We start from the raw sequence: 21,849 nt of genomic DNA, 5'->3' as shown, positions 1-21,849 counted from the left end.
TATCACTTTTTATCGCTTTTCTTTTCGGATTCACTAAAAAGAAAGCGTTGATGTGATTACTCAACTTGTGAAAACGTTTTTGTTGCTTTCTTTTTAAAGCATTTTTAGTAGATATACCTCATCTTATAAAACTGCTGTGCATCAAATTTCATCGTGATCACCGGCACGCGCTGTAGGAAGTCATTAAAAGAACGTCGTCTACGCGTTATTCGGAGAATCGCATAGCAAGCCGTATGTGAGAACAACGTGCACAACTGGTAATAGTGAAGCATGTTAGGTCTTATGTTTTTATGTTTATCGTTTAGAATTTTCGTGACCAAAGATGAGAAGAAATTTGCACAACATCTTCGCGTAGCTGCTCAGGACGATAAATGAGGACGCAGATTTTCTTTTACAATCGGTTCATTTGTTCTAATTATTCCCGTACTGCTAGCATATCAGAAATGAAATCTAACCTTGACCTACCCAATTTAACTGTCCGGAGGAAACTGGCACGACTGCATTTTTTTCATAAGATATTTTTTCACAATCCATCAATGAAGCGAGACCTCATTTCACAACCGTCATACCACTCATCGCGCATTGATCATCAGCATAAGGTTGCCATTCCGTTTTGCCGCACCAAATTCTTTTCAGCAGCCTTCTTACCGAAAACAGCCGCCGATTGGAACCACCTTCCCTCTTCCGTTGTATCAATAACAGACCCTTTGTTATTCAAGACTGCAATTTCTCAGCAATGCTTGTAACTATACGCAGTTTCCATTATCTATCTTTGTCTTGTATGTGCTTGAATTCTTATACATTTTTAGTTGACTTATGTTGCCTTCCTGATTTGCGCATCTGAAACTTGTTTCTTTATTTTGTCTTTTTTTCTTGTGTGTTATATATATTGTACCCACCCCCTCTGTAATGCCCTACGGGCCCTGAGGGTATTCTAATAAATAAATAAATCACTATACCTATGCTAGGTAAATATTCATGTGATCGTACGTGCATTTGATCGCACGCATGCCCACAATTTGATCATGCATTGTACTCTGTACATCGTAGAAGCTACAGATATATACTAATTACCACACCTCTCCTACCTCAATAAAAAAAGAACCATTTTAAAAGACGGAAATATTGCGTGACCTGACTATTTGAGGAGGAATATGTAAAGTATGCTTATGATCTTGAGCACGCTAGAGAATAATAGGCCCCTTAAATACTACCACTTCCTTCCTTAACCAGTGCTATCACTTGGTTACTAGATTTCAAAGAAAAACACTGCAAGACAACTCTACTTTTATTTTTTCCCTGGAATAAAAGAACGCTATTGTACACTGGCTTCATTACAGTTTCAACATCCACCGGCAGTCAAAACTAATTTTGTCCACTTTTATTCATTTTCATCCTGTTTGTCATTTTTACACGTGCTCCTTCTTTGGAGCTGTGTAGTGATCTTCATGTCGTACAAGATAGACCAGGCTTTGTTCGCTGAGGCTTCATCGACCAAGCTGCAGGGATTGAGCTATCATGGGCTTCCATTCACTTTGGTTAAATGTTTTTTTTTTTTTTCGTGGCTAAACTTCAAGTACTAGTAGGTTAGTAGCTCAGGGTTCTAGGTAACTTGTTACCAAAGTAGCAGAGGGTTGAGCTTGCTTCTAAGTGCGTGCAAACGAAGACACGTGGAATAAATCATGACACCAGTGGTTGTGGTGTCAAATTGTTGAATTCTTTACGTGCCCGATGTTTACTCGACCTGTCTTTCTGAAGAAACTTGATACCAGCTCTGATTCCTCAACCTGCGCTAAAGAAATCACATGCGAGCGTTCCTGCTTTCTGATCAAACTGATAAAACTGATAGTCTCTTTCCCAGCAAAAAAAAAAGAAAAAAGACAATAGTGACCGTGCCAATACCGTGGTTTGCAAGATTAATTTACGCGTAGTGCATTAGAACGGATATATGACCACATATAATGAGAGAAATGTTAAAACAACTTTGCTTATGCGATCTTCAGACAAACATGGATAACCTATATCTTCCATAGTTATTTATCGTACTCAACATCGTCATGCATGTGTTCTGAACACAATTCTCTCACCAATTAACAGATAGGGAGTTGAGGAGGAGGGTGGTGGGGCTACCTCTAAACTTTAAAAAAGAACGCTATGTTCTTTTTGATAAAAACAGGCTCTTGCGAATACATTTGCCAGCTTGACACTGTCCTAATGCCATAGCCACTGGATTATGCCAGAGTCGACTAGATTATATTTCTTCTTCATTCCCTTTGGTTGCCGAGTGGTTACAATTCTCGGCTGCAAACCTGAAAATAACGTGCTCGATCCCGGCTACGATGGTCCGATTTCGATGGAGGCTAAATATTAGAGGACTTTGCCGATGCGAGTAAAGGGACTACCAGAAAGTTGAAATTTCCGGAGCCCTCCTCTGCGGCATGCCTCATTATAATTATGTCGGCATTTTGGTACGTTAAACACGTCATAATAATATTATTATTAGTATTATTGTTCTTGTTTTTTTTTCTGTTCCCAAGCGTAAGGTAAGCGAACTAGGTGCTCTGCTGGTGAAAACTCTTAGCTTCACTCTTTCATTTTCCTCTCTTCACTCTGAAACACATTTAATACAAAAATACACAACTTGAAGGTAGAATATAGATGTTCCAATTTCGTGGGCCTATTTATGAGTGTATATGACAAGTCTCAAAAAAAATGAAAGAGAAATCAGTGATGGAAAGACGAGGAACTTGACCAAAGGAGTGTCGAGACTACTCACTTGGTTAGCAGGTGATTATTTCGTTAACAGCGGGAGTTTCACAAAACGGCTTAACAGATAGAGGTGAAAGTAACCTGTTCTGTACAGCACACATTGGTGATGTGAATAAGGGTTAGAATTAAACACAAGTACGAAAAGGATGTTTCAATGAAAGGTGCTGCCCAAGACGCTTGTTCTCAACAAGTGTCGTAGTCCTAGTGTGGTCTTCTGACGAGGCGGCAAGTCCTTTAGGTTTTGTAAAGAAGTTTATATATTGTCACGGGGTCGTGACGTGGCCGAAGACAGGAGACTTTATGTTGGGATTGAACTGTTTATTTGGGCGAACCTGTGCCCGGTAAATGGAAAGTTCGATTACAGTAGCAGTCTCGCACAAATTGCAGTGAACGGAGCATCGGCCGTCGATCACCTACTGACCAGCGGCGAAGCGCGTCGGCATTTATTATCTTGCCATCGAATGCTCTAGCGTTATCGCTGTCGGTGGCGTAGGTTCCAGAATAATCTGTACAGTTCGCACAGTAGGTGGGATCTTATCGAAATGATCTAGTACAGTCCCGAAGCTTCTCGAAAACTGCAGCCGTGGTTTGCGCTGAGTATTGTGTATTGTTTTGGGACGATAACAAAACTTGGGAAATGGAACGTGGCAATATTAACAAAAGCCCTTCGTTCATCAAGTTGATCAGAATGCGAGCGGTTGGGTCTGTCCATCGTTCATTGCAGACACTGACAATCAACCAAAGTTATGTTTGGTCTACTGGTAACGTCAGCGGCAATAGGCCGTGGTGTCGCTCATCCGTGAGCGGGACGCGAACGCTCTGGCAAACACAGCATTCACTCATAGCCCTTACAATAGGCTTGCGTCTCTTAGGGAATGTCTCGATGGCAGTAAAAGGCTTCTGAGTTATTTTGCTATCCTGGGACAATGAATGCTCGAATTGTGCGGCCCGTTTACAGCACACACCAAACCACCATGTATTATTCGGGCTTTCTGCACAGAAGTGACAAACAAGTACCTCGTGAGCTTGCCAGCCGGCACATCACTTCTGTATGGAATAAACCAAAGCTCGTGCATGCCCCATTAGATTTCTGGATCTATAAGCTAAATCATTCGGGGAAAAAAAAAAGTGGATCGCCGAGGCGATCTCATTTATGTCCAGAACAAAACATCGTGCAGGTTTTAGACATCAGTTACACTAACGTTCTCAAATGACTGTGCCTTTTGAAAATCCAATGCGACTTTGTACAAACGCTTGTCAGAGAATTTGTTTTTTTTTTGCCGTAAAGATAACATAAGTATTTAAATATGTAATATCTGTTGTTTTTCCTCGATCTAATGATTGAGGATGTCGTGTTCATATAACACGAACATCAATCGTAACAAACAGCGAATTTATTGCCACAGTCACCCATTCTCATGCTTTATGTTGGCAGTCCATAAACACGCAAATACTGCTTTGCGCGAACTATGCTAAAATACATGGGGGTATGCCAGATTATTTTGGGCTCATCTGCTAGATTAGATAGCACAAATACGAACAGCTTACTGTGTTCTCGAACAAACGCAGCTACTAGCTCTAACGCTCGAATGTTCAATGCCGCATGTATAACACATGCCGTGTTTATAACGAAGCAGCAAGCATAACGCATGTAGACGATTCTTTCTGGATCACCTCCAACACAATTCCCCACCTTTTTCACACGAACGAGCAATAAGAAACAGCTAAGACTGATCGCGTGACTCTTCGACGTGGCCAGTGCTCAAATTATTCTGCAGTAAGGACGTGTTTCAAAACTCCCATTCACAAAAATAACCCAAAAATACCTATTCACTCTCACTTTTAGCGCCCTTCCATCACGCGGGTGCATTTTTAGGTACGCCAAATAAGCTGATCTATGTATACTGCTTTCATCAACCCCCTTCTTTATTCATAGGCAAGATCCTATATTCTTCTTATTTGCTTAACAAAGATCCAATGTTTAAGTTGCCGGAAGCGAAAAATTTTCTAGCTTTCATTTTTGTGCTTTTCTATAATAACGAAGCAATTCGTTTGATAAAGTGTAGCGGCCAGATACAGTTGTTTCGACAATAATTGGGATTCGTTGCTCAAAATATTGCGAAGCGTCCACCGAAACAAAGTAAACCTCTGTCGAACGCAGAACACGCTGTGAAACGAAATTACCATTATGCAATGGAGCTCACTAACGTTGCCTTACGATTTGTATTAACGTTTGATAGACCCGTATTTACTTTCTGTTTGACACTAACCCACTGCAAAAGCTTTTGCGGTTTGTGCATGGTGACAAGGTCTACGTAACTCACTGGAGTTCTTAGATGCGTCAAAAGACGGCCTGTCAAAGCAAGCCTTCCTCAAGCCACTGCAACGAAATACCAATTCAGTATAGGTACAGAGCTTGACAATAGTGTTGGTTTCACTGAAGGAAAAAGTACAAATATTTCATTGACGAAAGGCCGCTTTTGTCGTTTGTGTCTAAAAGACCGTGACAACGGTCCCTAATGATGGATTGAAGCTGAAGGGTCCCATTTACCTAGATGATCCTTAATGACGCCAGGTGCACTGTCTGATTTTTTTTCGTCCTTGCTGGCTATAATGTTAGCGCACATTCAGTTGAAAATACCATGACATCTTCTTTATGACGTATTAAATGCTGGCTGTCTTGTTTACTAATATTTTAAAGCATAGAGTGGGCAAAACCGCTATCGTGGTCGAAGCAAAGAACACTAAGTAAAAGCTGGAACAGTGCATTAACTCGGTGATAGACGAATAGAAATGAGAGCGCGATTATTCTGAAGCTTTGACAGCGATTAAGACCAAACACTTGGTAATGCTGTGCAAGCAGACTTTGAGCTCACTCGGCCTTCTTTTGTTTTTCGCAACAGCCTTTTTTTATGTTTTCTTTTCCCGGTGCAGTTTTACACAAACTTGAAAATCTTAGTAATAAGCAATGACGACGCTGAAAGACGGTAATTCGTCGGCATAATACACTAGAATAAATATGTGAAACAAATAAAACTTGCATTTGCGAGCGGTTGAGAGACAAAAAGTTACAGAAGTAGTGTAACCATAGCAGCCCGACTGACCGCTGGTTTACACCAATCCTGCTCACCAGAAAGTTACTTTGATGACGAAGATGAGAATCTTAAGCACATTCTGTTGGAGTGTTTAAGTACGCGAACAAAAAAAAAGTTAAAGAAATTAGCAAGTGTTGGCAGGCACCCCCTCACATTCAAAATTACTTAAAAAATATTCCTGGATGGCTTCTTCGTGACACCGGACTAGATAATCACTTTTGGTGTACAGGTTTTTGTTGTTGTAGGTATACAGAACGATCGGTAAGCTCATACACTTTAGGTATAACTAGAAATGTCTGCGTATGAACGCTTTATTTCAAAGTGAACTTCTGGAGGTGAACTGTACATTACCGTGTTATTTCAAGTTGTTTCAGCTGGCGTTATGCGTTTTGTAGCCAAGGTTTTTTGAAACTCTACTTGTCCACAGCAAGACGGTCATAACAGAACAGAACTAGAACAGACCAGTGGTCATGTTGGGAGAAGTCAACTTTTGATCGTCGAAGCAATGCGCTAATCTTTGACCGGGATCATGAGCAGAAAACATGAAAGGATTAACAAAGTGACTTTTTTCAACTGCGTCGTAAATAATAAGGTAGATGGGGTAAGACGCTAGCATGTTTCAGACAGGCTGAATGCTTTGCCTACTTTCTTTCCGCATTCAATGTAAGAAATGGCTGCTTGTTCCAAAAACTACTGTCCTGCTTGGTTTTAGCGCCAACTTCATGAAGTAGGTCCACTTTAAGGCGAAATCTGCAGTTGATTTAGCTTTCTTCTGCACGCTACAATTCCGTTCTACCGTGGTGGTCTAGTGCCTAAGGTACTCGGCTGCTAAACCACAGGCAGCGGTATTTGATCCCAGCTGCGGCGACTGCATTTTTGATGTAGGCGAAAATCCTATAGGCCCGTGTGCTCAGATTTGGATGCATGTTAAAGAACCCCAGGTGGTCGAAATTTCCGGAGCCCTCTACTACGGCGTCTCTCAATCATATGGTGGTTTTGACACATTAAACCCCACATATCAATCAATCAATGCAACGATTCCTCTGTGTGGCAACAGGGCTCACCTGCTTCCATTTTGCGCTGACTGGTGAGACAAGTGTAGGGGCTCTACATGGGTTCCCGAAAAAAAACAAACAGAATAAAAACTTTTGTGAGCACTTTTTGTTATTTTCGTCTGTTCGTTTACGCTTAGGGTGTCCCACTGTTACTCACGGAAACAACCACGCGTTTTTTTTTTTGTACAAATAACCGTAAATTGCTTGTACGTTAAAGTGACTTTTAAACAACAACCAAAGATGGTAGTATAACGGTGATTTCAAGTTTCAATCTCAATAATAGACACCCGTCTTTCATCTAAAAGTAGCTTTTCGTTTTACACCGCTCGATGTGCTCCCTAGTATTTTTCTTACTTCCTATTGTATAACATGTTGATGTATATTATTCCGGGGCAATTCCAAATAGAAAACTGCCTCACATCGGTCATGATGGTTGAATGTTACATCTTTCTTTATCTTTCAGATTCAGAAATATACTGAAATGCTTCAAAACTGGTGGACAAGCGCAATTTAATTTTTAAAAATACCGCACTTTTATGGTGCTCTTGTGGTTACGAAGCTAGACTTTTGACCCTATGGTAGCGGGACAAAATCCCAGCCACCACGAATTGAAATTGAATTTTAGTCGAATTGAAATGCTAGATGCACGTGAACTTAGTTTGAGTTGAACGATTGACTGGCATCAGATGGTCGTAGTTTTTGTAGTTTTCACTAAACTAAGACGTACCGCATATGGCTCCTAAAACTTGCACAATTATTTCTAGAAACTTATTTTTTTCCTTTCTTTTTACGCACGAATATCCATAATAGCATTGCCAGCGACACCTTTGAGGGACTACAACTTATTTTCGACCCCCTGGAGTGTTCTAACGTGCATTTAGACCTCAATACACGGCTAATTTCAAGTGAAAAAATCATCACAATGCAACGACACGAATAACTTATACGCTTACATTCTCAGAGCTTTCCTGGAATATTAAACTCCAGACGGGTCGTGTCGCCGCCGCACAGCCTTCTACCGCCAGCAAGTAGCCTCGTGCCAGACATGAGCTCGTATTCGCGCCATCCGTGCGCAAGCATCCTCGCGACGCGTAAGACAGGCGCGTATGATTTCACGCGTCTGTGAGAAGGAGCCAGACGCATACGAAAAGACCCTTGCCCTGGGTCCTGCAGACATATCGATCGCAATGCGAGAGTAAGGTGTTTCTCCACACAAAGAGTACACGTGTGGCAAAGCCAACTTAAAAGTTTTTGAAGGTAAAGTATGTTTTTGTGGCTCGAATAGGCTTTGACCGTTATTTACACGTCTAGCATTTTATGTCGTGACGTCAAGGTAATCAATAAAAAACTACGTAGAAAAATTTCATTTGACATGGTCATGCACCGAAACACGCTGTCCTAACCACTACTTCCCCGCGTGGACGCCTGAAAAGGCAAAGTGAAACGCCCTTAAAAATGTCGCATTTCTTGGCAAGTGCGGCTTTTTTTTTTAACAATTCGCCCACTTCAAGCTAACGCTTTGACACGCTTAGCACCATTTCTCAGTGGAGAATGGTTTGCTGTCGGTCTTACCTCGTGCACACTCCAATGCTCTCCGATGCATGCACCAAGAGGGGCGGCAAGGTTGAACGCTCGAATACAGCGACGAACGCGCAGCTGCCAAAAATTTTCCCCTCCCCCACTTGGCACCTACGCAGTGAGCAGTTCTTGTCAGAAAACTTTATTTCCGCGCTGAGCGTTTTTATACCATCACGCCTAACTATTCCACATACCACCTCTAAACAGCGAATACAAAATATATGAGCGAAAAAAAGTTCGGCAGAAACCACGTACACTGGGGATCAACATAATGCGAAGTATCCGAGCGGAAGGTCACTGTGTTGTAATTTTTTTATTGATACAACATGAAGAAGTAGCCCTGAAGATATTGTTACTGCATGAGTAAACCCCTTCGTAAACTTAAAAATAAGTACAAATTCACGCACAAACATAACGTTCAACAGCCACCTAAGTTTTATGTAACCAGTGTTTTACAGAGCTGCGTAACGATTCGAACAGCAACATGAATATTGGGAACACCAGGAGTGGTGAGCTGATATGAAGAGCTACTACTCGCGAAGATGGTAGCTGCGGACACTGCTACAGTGTCCGGAGCTACCATAAGTCAACTACATCGGATGGGGCCTAACCTTAATTGACGTTAACTCGACATGACTGTACCATAGGAGTACTTGTAGCTGCCTGTAGGTTGTATTGTGAAATCACGTAACTATATGTGTTGTTTATAAAATTGAATAGCCAGCACCGCAACCGTAATTGACGTTTCACGAACATCAGGGTCTATTCGAAAAGTAGTTCCCTGACCGGGCGTTGCTCTATTTTAGAATACTTTACACATTTCACCAATTTTCTCGCGCAGAACATCAAATAAACGTTTTGTTTACTCCACACGCAAGACTATCGTCTTCCGTTGACATTTGTAGTGAAACATGCAGATATGAGGCCATTTTTTTTTCTTTGCGCTTAAGCGCTCAAACTACCTATGTCTGTTCTCGCGGTTCCTGGGCAGTATGAAATTCTCAACCACCTGAGGCACATACGCACATACTAACATACACGCACGAACGTGTGGCACATACCCGCCCGTGGGTATGTGCCACAAGTTTGGCATAAAGGGTTTGAAGACACTCGTAAGGATTGTGACATAATTCATTTCATGATCAGCGAGTCATATATTCATCCAACCATTTAGCCGTCCGCCCTATTTTTGGATGCGCGCGTGCGTCCATTCGTGGTTCCGTCCATGCGTGCCTTCGTCCGCGCACGTGCGCGTGCGTCCATCCATCTATTGCACACACTTTAAGGTGGATTCACACAAGAGAACGGAGTAGAAATTTTCACAGCGGATGACACATCACGTGACGTGCGCGTCATTGAAACGTGCCGTCCTCGCTTCTTCTGCTCTCCTCCGCTTGCGGCACGGATGGAATGTGTCGCCGCTATTTCGACCCACCAATGGACGGTCGTCTACTGTTAATCGAGAGGATTCAGCGTCAAATCTGTCAACATTGGTAGGACTGGCGTGCCTTAGAAGCAGGCTGCCGGCTTAAAATCAACATGTTTTAGTTTTGCGGCCACGACCGAACGTGTTTCGTGGGACAGTGGAAGAAGTGAGTAGTTTTTAGTGGTTTTGGTGGCGGATTGGTGGTTTTAATTCACAGCGCGTGGCGTACATGACCACATAAGCGCGCTGCATAAGCATAGGAGTAGATAGTAGACACGAGTATTCTGCGAGCGTAGCTCTGGCTGTATGCATGGGCGGTCTCCGCGTCTGCGCCGGACGAAACAAATCACGTGACTATTTGGTCCGCGAAGCAGCGGGATTTAGCTCTCACGTAAAAATCTAGCATCATAGGACCAACGCTACCTAGGAAATGTGACGAAAATTGGTGATGAGAGAGTGCCATATAATATACTGTTCGGGAGATACAGCCGGCTACGCCTGACGCTGGACAAGGTTAGACTAAGAGAAGTTTTGCCCCTAAATGTGGAGGGGGAGGAGGCGCCGGATTTTTGTGCCACCCTCTGACTATGCCGCTGAATCCCAACCATCTTCACCTAGTGGGTTCTAGGGCGGGCCTGAAAATCACCTACTTCATGAAATGAAATCACATACTTCATGAAAATCACCTACTAAAATCACAACCAAACCTGCGACCTTCGAACAACGCGTTATTCGAATGTCGCAGGCTCGGTTCCTGCCCACGGCAAGTTATCTTTTCACAGATTTTTCTTTCTTCACATTTACCTTACTATTTGGTCTAGTGACCTCCCCCATACTTTCCTTGGCATTATTGTCTGTTTGATTTCAATAATATTGTGTCAAAACACGAAAAAACGAGCCTTTATTGATACACCTATTTCCTTTATTCATTAACAAGAGCTCGTACTGGCAGACTTGGTGCCTTAGGTTGTATAGAGGGACTATTGGTCAGCTGCTAGCTCTTAATATGTTCACGTGCTATGTGACGCCACACAGGCTCATAAAAGAGTGTGCCACACTCACCGCCATGGCTACAGATGGTGCTGACAGACACTTCCACGTTTATATTCTCATATATACACAATGAAGTGGCTGGGAGGATAGCCACCGTGGTACAGCATCGAACGTGTTGTTGGAAGGTCGCAGGTTTGGTTTTTGCCCACGGCAAGTTATCTTTTCACCCACTTTTATTTCTTCACTTTTACCTCACTATTTGGTCTAATAACCTCCCCGATACTTTCCTTGTCATTATTGTCTGTTTGATTTCAATAATATTGTGTCAAAACGCAGAAAAACGAGTCCTTAAGTATAGACCTATTTCCAATATATATATATATATATATATATATATATATATATATATATATATATATATATATAGTGGGAGTAATTCAATGGGCCAGTTAGTCTTCGTGAAGGTATGAAATATGGCACAACGGGAGCGTTGTCAACAAGGATAAATATATTTCCCAACAGTTTCGGGAGGGGTCCTCCCTTCATCAGGGGATGAGATGAAGGGAGGACCCCTCCCGAAACTGTTGGGAAATAAATATATTTATCCTTGTTGACAACGCTCCCGTTGTGCCATATCATATATATATATATATATATATATATATATATATATATATATATATATATATATATATATATATATATATATATATATATATATATATATATATATATATACATATATATATATATATATATATATATATGTATATATATATATATATATCGTGTCGGTGGTATTATCATAACTATATCGTGCTTATGGAACAAAAACTCCAGGCATTATTATTATTATTATTAATATTATTTCCTTTAGACAACGTGCACAAACACAGATACAGTCACGTGCTTGCCATCTATAGCTAACGTGGTAGCTTGCCGACCATCCAAATGCATGTATAAAAGTCGCGCAGAAAATTGACGTATTCGAGTAGGTTGCCCGCCATTTTCTACCAACCATGCAATGTTGCTAACAGTTTACTCAATCCAGCTCCGCCTTCCCGCTCGTACGGAGTTCCCTTAAAGGTGACTTACCTACAGGACGTAGACCTTTTAAATATTTCGCAGTTAAAATTGAAATTGGCGTCTCGGTGTCCACTAAGCTAGACAGCTTCAACTTGGTGAGCCGGGAACTTCTTAAGAGAGTCATCATACGACACTCTTAACAATAATTGTTGGCATTTAACGTCCAAAAATCACGCAATTTGAATAGGGTTGCCGAAGTGGAAGACTTTAGGAACTTCGACCACCTGGAGTTCTTTAACGCGCACTTAAACCATAGTACACAGGCCTCAAGCATATTCACCTCCTTCGAAAACACTGCTGTCGAAACGGAAATTCCTTCCCTCGACCTTAACGACAGCAGTGGAGCATGATAATTACCAGGACAGGTAATTGCCTTCTCATTTTGCGTCTTCAGTCATCTACTCTAAATGAATAATAACCCACTGTATCATAGCCTACGTTTGACATTCGTTTACAAATATTGAGTATTATGGAGAGAAGACTAATTACTACTGCACTACTAGTGTCTGCGTGAACAAACGCACATCTTCATTAAAGCCTAACATTCCTCTCCATTCAATATCTCCGTCTTTAATGCAAACTGTAGAACAATTGCTTAATTTACTAACTCCGACAATATGGTGCCCAAGTAGCTCTGCTAAGGCTGCGCATAGAGATTGTTGCCTGAAGCGGCCCCTTTCCTTTGAACTTCATTGTAATTGGAAGCTGCGCCAGCATGCCATTTTTCATGTGTCGCTGCCGTCAGCCGCTGCATTGTGTTGCCCACCTCTATCTTCATTTACTCCTTCATCGCTGAGTAAGTCGACGCGCTTGGTCCCAACTTCTCACAAAACTGCACCGCCACGCGGAAACGTCAATTTCAATCGGGCCACATACAGGTCCTTGTTAATATTCATTACGGATTACCCGCGGCTGCAGCTCTTCTTGCCCCGCTGAGTTCTGAGTGGTTCTGTCACGCAAGGCGACCTTTGTTGTATACGCAAAGAGATCTTCAGTGACTTGGAAGCAGTGATAATAATAAGGAAATCGCGTGGCCGTGCGATTTCAGTCATAGGCAATCATGCTGACGAAAACCTAGGTTCTGCTTACGTCAGAACGAATGGGCTCCAATGCGTAGTTTTAACCCTGTATATTTTCGCTGGGCAACGATGTTAACAGGGACGTTGGAAACTTGGGATGATGAAGTTCAGGAAAGCATGATGGTAAGTTTTGATCACTATACCGCAGATGAGGATAACCTTCTATGTCGGTGATTTGCCAGTAAAAAAGTATTCGATGGAAGTGAAAAAAATAAATAGACGTGAGAGAAGTTGGTACGTTAAGATATTAACCAAGAAAGCCATCTGATAACTTAGTTTAGAAAAATTATTATAAAAGGCGGAAAGTTCAGCTTGAGATAAACATAGAATTTATGCGCATGTGCGGGTGGAACCACACAATTTAAAGGGCTTGCATCGGTCTGCCGGTCTCAGAATAAGTGCTAAAATAGACCTAACGTGCACATTATTACTGCAAGAATCTTTAATAACGTGTCATTGTGACGCTATCTCTATTTTAGTATTCACGTTCGAACACAGAGCTGTAGCTATCAGAGAGAAAGGCATATATACTCCTTCTTTCAAGCCGTCAACAGCAACTAGCCTATGACAACTGAGCACAGCACTACATGATCTAGAAATGAAATTTCTCTTTGTGTTGCCAAAAGGAGAGGCCCAAGTTGTTTACGGCAAAGACGCAGTGAAGCGTAGGAGCAAACTGCAATAGTGACGCCTCAGTGCTTAACCATTTTTCACCTCCGCAAACATGGGGTATCAAAGAGTGCCGGCTGAAATAAAAACGTGGTTACGAAGTAGGTTTCAATCTTGCTTTCATCGTGCGAGATCGCTGCACTGAAGACGTGTTCGGTGCAGATAAGAAAGCAAAAAACAAGGCTCGATAAACTAAGAATTGTAAATAAAAGTGGCAGCTATCGAAAAGACCCACCGTTTCGTAGATATCTTCTCTCCACAGGCACGTAGATTGCAGACATTTCATCTCCTGCAGCACAAATCAAGTGGCATCGAATAAGTGAATATTTTTAGCGTAATTCACTTACCAAATCATCAGTACTATTTTCTTTAATAAGGCTCTTTTGTATCTTGTTTTGTGTGATTTCTGCTTTTGTGCCTCAGCTTAGTCACTGCGATCAGGGAAGCGCACTTTAATACATGCACATCTTTACGCATGCCCCCCCCCCCCTCATAGCTACGTCAAGCATGTAATCAGCGAGGCAAAGGTCTGTCCCTATAGGCACCTTTACACATGAACTGACAGTACGAAGCCAGCCCACACCCACACACACAGAGAGAGAGAGAGAGAGAGACTCTTTACTAGGAAGGATTTCTTCCGGCGTCTATATATCACTGGCATGCTACTCTGTATAGAGATGGAAGGGGACTGAAAAATTTCAGTTGAGAGAAAAGAAATATGCAAAAAAAAGTTGTGACCAAGTGAACCTGATAAAACTCTTTACATTAGGGTATCAGGTAAATCAAAGCCTTCCTATATAAGATATTCAGTCATTAGAGCCTTCCGACAAGACCTATATCGAACAGATAATTGATCAATGACAGTACGACCTGACGATGTTTCGAAGATACACGCACAGGACCTCATATTATGTGCAAAGTTCATTGTTCGTGGTAGATCGAGCCCCTAAGAAATTTAATTTGTCAGTGAAGTGGTTCAGCAGAAAGGGGCATTGGTGTGCTGGTGAGATTTCTACAAATTTTTTGGCAGATAACAGAGCGTCATCGTATGCAACGTATATATTACTTTTATATATTGGAAGTGTAAGAGCACCAGAACAGAAAAGTGAAGTGCACCTAGGCATCAAAGCAAGCAGGCGTAGATTTGGCACTTTTTCTTGGCTGAACCATTCCCATCTCAACCCAACGGCCCGCGTCCTATCATATTGAACCAAGTAGATGAACGCTATCTCGCTTAACCATAACACGTTGACCAGACACTTTCTAAGTCTATGAACCAGCCAGCAGAAACTAAAGTACTTCTCAGGCAAACATGAACGCGTGTTTGTGTCACGCGGCATCAAAGTGCAACCCTGCACAGAGCACTGTCCTTGTTAGAATTTTTACGTAATTAGATCCGAAACAGGACAACGATTTTCATCAATGTAGGACAGCCCAAACAGGTGCCTCCTGTTCTCGCGAGCTCCTGTTATCTAGTCGCAAACAAACTGAAAAGCTAAAAATCGTATGTCCCCTTCTAAACTATGGTGCCCTTTGCATAAGAATGACCTTATGGAAGGACTTCGTACGCCACATCATTCGAAATCAAGGAAGCTCCCTTTCCACGCTTATTCCAAATTTTATAACCATTCTTCTGCTTTAACCCTGCGTTCATCTTTTAACATGAACCGTAACTAGTCGCCTTTCAAATGAAGCGCATGTGAATCGATCCTCACTTAACTCTTTGTAATTCACCTGTCTTTCTGTACGCTCGTCAGCAGAGAACAAATTTTACCCAGCGCATCTTTATGACGTGTACCTTCCTTAGCGCGCCGAGGTGTGACAGCCGGTGTGGGACCGAACTTTATTGGCTCACTGAGCCGGCCTTTTTGTACCTTTCATGGGATTTTCACGGGGCCTGCTGCTACGTGAAAGGCGGGAAATAAAGGGGACAAAAAGGAGTCCATAGACTTTTTCAACGGAGCTGTCGGTGAGTCTGCGGAATAAAAGGAGTGAAGAATCATCTGGAGGGCACTGTCTTCTCTACCACTGTGCTTCAGCCCCCCCCCTCCCCCTTCTTTCCTGCTTTTTCTTCCTACATCATGCAGGGTGCAATGTTCAGTTTCATTTCCTACCCGAGAACGACGGCCGACGACAGCCGAATATGTGGAGCGGGGCCAGGGTAGGGAGGTCGGTGCAAAAATAACACGGCAAGGGGCAGATATAAGGATTCGAGCGTTTCTAAATCGAAAATTTCAGAAAGACTCAGCGGTATAACATAAAAATAGGCTACTAGTAGCCCAGACCAGGGGTCGCCTCAACTTGTGCTCCCCTCTCTCCCTCCTCCCGCTGGGTGTACGCGCTCACTTTTCAGTTTCCTCCAACTATTCGAGTTCCTCGAAGGCGTAAAAGCGCGAAAGGAAAAAGCAGTGGAGAGATGGGTGGGGAAAAGGGGAGGAGGTATGTGCGCAGGAAGTAGCGTATGGATGAGAAGCGGGCAGCGTACTCCGTCATTCTGCTTGTTTATTTTGACGTCAATGCGCGAGGAGTCTCCACAGAACGGAAGAAAGGACAGATGGAGACGCAAAATAGAATCAAAATACTGCCGAGGAATCAACTGTAACGACTACGGGAGACAGGGTTTTTACTGCCTATTTCATCATCTTCTCTTTTTTTCTCCCACAACGGAAATACCCAGAGGAAAATGGACTCTTTTAGCGCCATCCGCGCTATCCTTTCTGCTTACAAATATTCCTCCGTTTTTTTTTATAGTTGACACAGCTGCCAAGCTAGAAAATAAAAGGAAAGATATGAACTAGTGCCACGAATCCAAGAATTTACCATCAGTAGCTTAGAGACACCTAGCTAAGGGTCGGGGATGCCGCGTGCTTCCTTGCCTGCGTTATTGCTGCTCCAGGTTCTGCTTCCTTTCTAGCTTCCTTTAGTGGCTTCCAGAGTTCCTTTTTTTTTGCAGGGTATTCTGTCGTGCAGCCCGTGGCCATTTGAAAACGTCGCCTCCTGAAAGTCCCGAGGGGCCACTCCGCTTATCTTTATGCCATGCCTACTCTTCTTCTTTTGCACGCGTTCCTTGAGGGAAGTGCTCAGGTCACCGAACGATTCCCTATTCTGCCACTCGTCCGCGTCTCCACTTTTTTTCTGCCCTCTTCCGTGAACACTTTCGGATAAGAAGAAACCAGAGTTGTGCTTGCCTTGTCCAGCTCTTTCCGACGCTTTCCTAATCCACTGCCTCCCGTCTCGTCTTCCCACCAATCTCTAAATTTATTACATATGTTTTTCCAAAAGTTGTGATGATTCTGGCTTGGACTCTGGTGTTAACACATGCAGCCATGTTCAAGAACTCGTGTATTAGTCTTATATAGTTAGAAAACTATAGAAACAAAAAACAACAAAACAAAGTATAGAAAGAGATTTTCCTGCTGGAACCAAGATACGGTGACCAGGCATGCCACTGTGGGAGTGCACTAAAAAAGTTTGGCCGCCTCAGCTTTTAAGGTCGCTCCTAAATTTTATAGCGATGATGTTCTCAACCTTTCGCCCCATTGAAATGCGATCGACGTGGTGGGAGATGAAATCAGTGGCCTTGAGCGTACAACACAACCCCATATCTGCCAGATTACCATGAAAGGTAAAAAAGTAAGGAACTCCCAACCTCCTGAAGGTTGAAAAACGAACACATGGTCGATTCCTCTGTCGTGGGAATCGGCGTAACACGAAAATGAAAGGTGTTCTTACAGAGCTGGTAAGTAGAGCGTTTATTTCGTATTGTTTCACCAAAACCACAGAATAATGAGTGCAATAGCATCGCATTGTAATGTCACTCGAACAACAGCAACATCTCGAAACTTGCAGCGCGCTCCTCAAGGAGCAAACAAGCATGAAATAAACATTCACAGGACGAGCGCAAACTAACAAGTGTTACCTTTGTAACTTCTTTGCGTGTGAGCAGCCCACTCCTTCCGCAGATGTGAAAGCTGACGCGAGTGAAGTGACCTTCGTGCTCTCTGTAATTTGTGGTGACTGAACATGATTAACAAACCACTCCCGTCAGGATATAGGCGCACGTACTATAGTAGCAAATGGCCGTAGAGGCGCTCGCTTAACAAGCAAATGCAGAGGCCACTGATTTCCGAGTACTGCCAATGGTAAATAGCCCACGTTCGTTAGTTGACGAACATGTGCTCTTTGGACGAGTGGGTTCAGGCCGCGCGTTGTGGAGCGAGGGGTCGTAGGTTTGATTTCCGGTGAACGAGCTTTGCTTTTAGTTATCCATTCCCTTCTGTTGATGCACATTCTTCAACGTTATATCTGTGACGGAAGTACGAGGGTAAAGCCGCGGTGCACATCGGCATAAAACACTTTTGTGTTTTTCTCAAGCAGAGTGTTATTTCACAACTGTACTGCGGCCTCTTCGTGGGAATGGGAGATGGTTAAGATAGAAAAATGGACCACACGTTTCGATCTGTGAAATCCAGCAATGAAATACTAAAACTTCTAAATCACTGTTGCAAAACGAAGAGGATAACCTTTTCAATTTGCTATGACTAGCTAAGAGTTATTGATAATAGAGACGTTGCCTCTATTACTGAGATCATAATTTTTCTTCTACATTCCAAATGACGTCATAGTAATAGGATACAGGAATTTTAAGCAGTCATCACCAGTTTTATTATGTTTCTTGTGCCTTTATAACGCTTGAAAACGTCGCTGCTAACCGCATCAATAGGCAGTGGCACTCACCAGAACTATTGTGGGCGAATATGACGATGGAGGGCACAGGCCTGTGATTGGATAAATATAACGTAACAATTAATCACGGCATTGCATCAAAATATAGATTACTATTGGGTTTATTTTTAACTTGGTTTTTATTAACGTGAACCAGAATTTTCCCCAACTTTTCCGGCTTGAAAATTGCAAAGCAGGTAAAAACAATCACAGCATATCCACGAGTTGAATGATGACGAGTAGGGCGAAGCTTGCAGACTTGTCAAAATGTCTTATTGGGCGAGTTAGAATTTCGGTATTGCTTAAAAATACGAACAACTGCTTAAAGCCAACTTAACGTTTAATGACAAAGCTGTGGCACATATATACTGACAGGTGAAAGTTTCGTAAGTACATACCATAGGATCATATCACAAATCAAACAACGACCTTACGGACTTGTTTTTGAATGTGAATAGCAAGAGAACAAAAACGTGGGAAAGGTAATGAAAACAAATATCTGGTTTACCAGATTTTGAGAAGAAATAAAAGCGTAGAACAATAAGTAAATAGAGAACGATAAAAGGAAGTGAGAGAGTCAGAAGCGGAGCATATGCACTCACTCACTATTGTTCACAAAAAAGGCACGCACTTCACACTATCACCGTTCGTACACATGGCCATTGTCAAAAACTTCCGTGACCTACTAGACCCAAAAATGTTTTGACAAACGAGACAAAGATACAAAAGCAAGCTGTGCTAACCGACGCTACTGTGAATGTCTTCTTCAGTGTTTTTGTTATAGATAACATAGTGTACAAGAATTCAGACAAATTGGTAGATTTTACTAATAAAATCACTTTGGAGATGAACGTGCCGACCAACAATGCAAATTACAATCCTTGCAAATTAAACAAGAAATCAATAATAATCAGTGGTTGTAAGGTCTGGATTACTAGGTTGAGTTAAGGGTCATAAGTCTTGTTCGGTGTATTTCAATTGCACTTGATGATAAATCGCCCACAAACATCTCACAAACGCATTAGAATATTGGCAGTGTACAGTGTAGTTTATTGTTCTGGATTTGTTAACACACAACTTTTTTACAGCGAAAGCTGTTACGAGATCACTTTTCGGGTCACGCGCAGTTGCATGTTGTCAACCACTGCCACCGCCGCCGGTATCCGTAACCATATCGCGTGAAATTAGAAAAAAAAAAAACCTTGTATTATAGACACAGTGGGGCTTGAAACCGGGTCCGCTGGGTGACAGCCTAATGTTCTGCTACTGAGTTACACCGGTGCTTTTAACTTGTTGTCAAACTTGCCTTAGGCAGGCTTAATGTCGGGAAAGCAATCGCGTTAATAAGAATTATAAGGCGTTTTACAACAGCGAAATAACAACCAGTCGTCGCACAATGCGAATCGCGTTACGACGAATTGGACGTCCAATGCTCCGAACCTCACAAAATCTTGTTCTTATTCTTTTATTAACTGTGGCGCATACCAACTTCAGCCATATTTCCTCATCATCTTCAGCCACTGCATGGACGATTGGCACAAACTTCTTTGCAAGTGTTTAAAGTATACCATGCTTCTCAGAATAATGACGAAAAATAGCATAGCGAATGTCGGCCTACATAACCAAAAGTTTATTAATAATGCCTTAGTGGGCAAGTGGGTACCAAGCAAGTGTGCTTGCAGTAGTTACCCAATGAGTGTTTCGAAAAGGCTCTGAAAGGCCGCTCTTATAGCTTTCGCTGTGACTGTGCTGCGCGTATACCGCGCAGGCCTGGCGTTTTTTAAAACTTAGTTCTAATCAACAAGTTCTAACCAACGAAATAAACTTTAATAAGTAAATTTTTACGATCAATATTATTTTAACAAAAGCATATAAGTAAAGCGTGACATAACTTGAATGTGTATGTCTGGAGAGAATAAACAGTTGATAAATTATCTAGCTTATCGTCTCCTTTAGACTAGCCTTAAGCAAGAACAACAATCTAAATAGCCCGCCAGTGTATGTTCAACGAGATGAGGTCATACAAGCAGTTGCCCAGGGCAACAGACCAGCACACTGCAGTTCTTTACTGAGGGAAAATTCACTCCTACCCACCTTCCTGTACACATTTGTCTGCTTTCACTGTGACAAAAACGGGTGCGTAATGTAGTACAAAAAAAAGTTGATAAGCAGTGAAGTTATCGGACCGGACACATCGCAAGTAAAATGCAGGCACTGAGCCATGCATTTCTTCCTCCCAGACATCTACTTGAATATAAGCGTGCAGGATTGAAACAGAAACTAGCAAAACTAGCCCCGGGCACTCCACGTGTTCCTGGTCTCCGAGCCCTCTTTTCTGTCCATTGAAAGAGCGCATACAACGTGTAGCTGCAGAGACATTGTTTGGATTGCGTAGCCCATACTCTACGCTTTCTTCACTGCCCCTTTGTGCGAGAGCTCTCAAGGCACAGAACATGACAGGGTGAGTGCACTTTCGCGTTCCAAGTCGGGTTCTGCTTTTCAGAAAGGACGTGTTAACGTGAAAACGCCTAATGTCTTCGAAATATGGGCTCTCTTTCTTTGTCTATGGCGTGACGGTACACTTTTAGTAATATTGTTATTTTTAGTGCTATTGTTTTTAAACTTGTGAACCATATCAACTTACCTTATTTTATTGAGTAAAAATGAGAAAGAACATGTTCATTACAGTGTCTTTTCAGCGTGTTTACATCACTAATCTGCAATATTTATTACATCGTATGAGTGCTTCCACATAGGGATAAGCCACAGCGATTTACACGTCATAAAAAGCTAGGCTGCGATCACAGGTTACTCTCACGCTGATTCATTGGTTCAGCACAAAGTTCTCCTTTCTTTCTCTTCTCATTTTATGACCTACGCCCTCTTTTACTTTGTTCAATGAACAAAAAATGGAAACTGTGAAAACTAGCAGTGGCCGTTTCCCAAGATGTGTGGTGTCTTCCCTAGCGGTTGGCGTCCCTTTCGGACCCGCGTTAGAAGCACTAAATCAGCAACTTTAAGCTTTTCAAACTTTTTTAGCTGGAAGACGAACGCAATCTGCCAAGTTTTAAAAGAAGTGCTTTCGAGGGATGGCACGGCGTAATTGCAACTTATCCAGACGTTTCCTTTTTAAAGTCAACACATAACAGCAACTACCTCATGCTTCGTTTCTATAGCAGATTTACATCAGCTGCTTGACTTAACAAAAGTGGTATTTATTTCGAAATCAAAACAGCAGATATATGTGAATCAGTGTGATGGCCCTATAACCTGTTTTTTTTTAAAAAAACAAAATAAAGACATTTAACAAGCCGATAGGGTGGTATTCTACTGTGTGTGTTGGGCTAACCGAACGTGCGTCTGCTTGACCTCCC

At 42.3% G+C, this 21,849-nt stretch overlaps 1 protein-coding gene across 2 annotated transcripts in view; it reads right to left on the bottom strand.

Moving 5' to 3' along the window:
* Nucleotides 1–21,849, bottom strand: part of LOC142814503 (uncharacterized) — a 337,659-nt gene that overhangs the window by 260,136 nt on the left and 55,674 nt on the right. For both annotated transcript variants that reach the window (XM_075893307.1, XM_075893306.1), the window contains exons 2-3: nt 18,488–18,528; nt 13,986–14,039 (exon numbers count right to left, since the gene is read on the bottom strand). In XM_075893307.1, the coding sequence (XP_075749422.1) occupies nt 13,986–14,039; nt 18,488–18,528 (95 nt within the window). The remainder of the gene's footprint in view (nt 1–13,985; nt 14,040–18,487; nt 18,529–21,849) is intronic.

The sequence above is a fragment of the Rhipicephalus microplus genome, chromosome 4 (genome assembly GCF_043290135.1).
Source record: "Rhipicephalus microplus isolate Deutch F79 chromosome 4, USDA_Rmic, whole genome shotgun sequence".
In the NCBI taxonomy this organism is placed as follows: domain Eukaryota; kingdom Metazoa; phylum Arthropoda; class Arachnida; order Ixodida; family Ixodidae; genus Rhipicephalus; species Rhipicephalus microplus.
The sequence above is the reverse complement of the archived record's forward strand: the minus strand, read 5'-3'. Positions and strand labels throughout refer to the sequence as shown.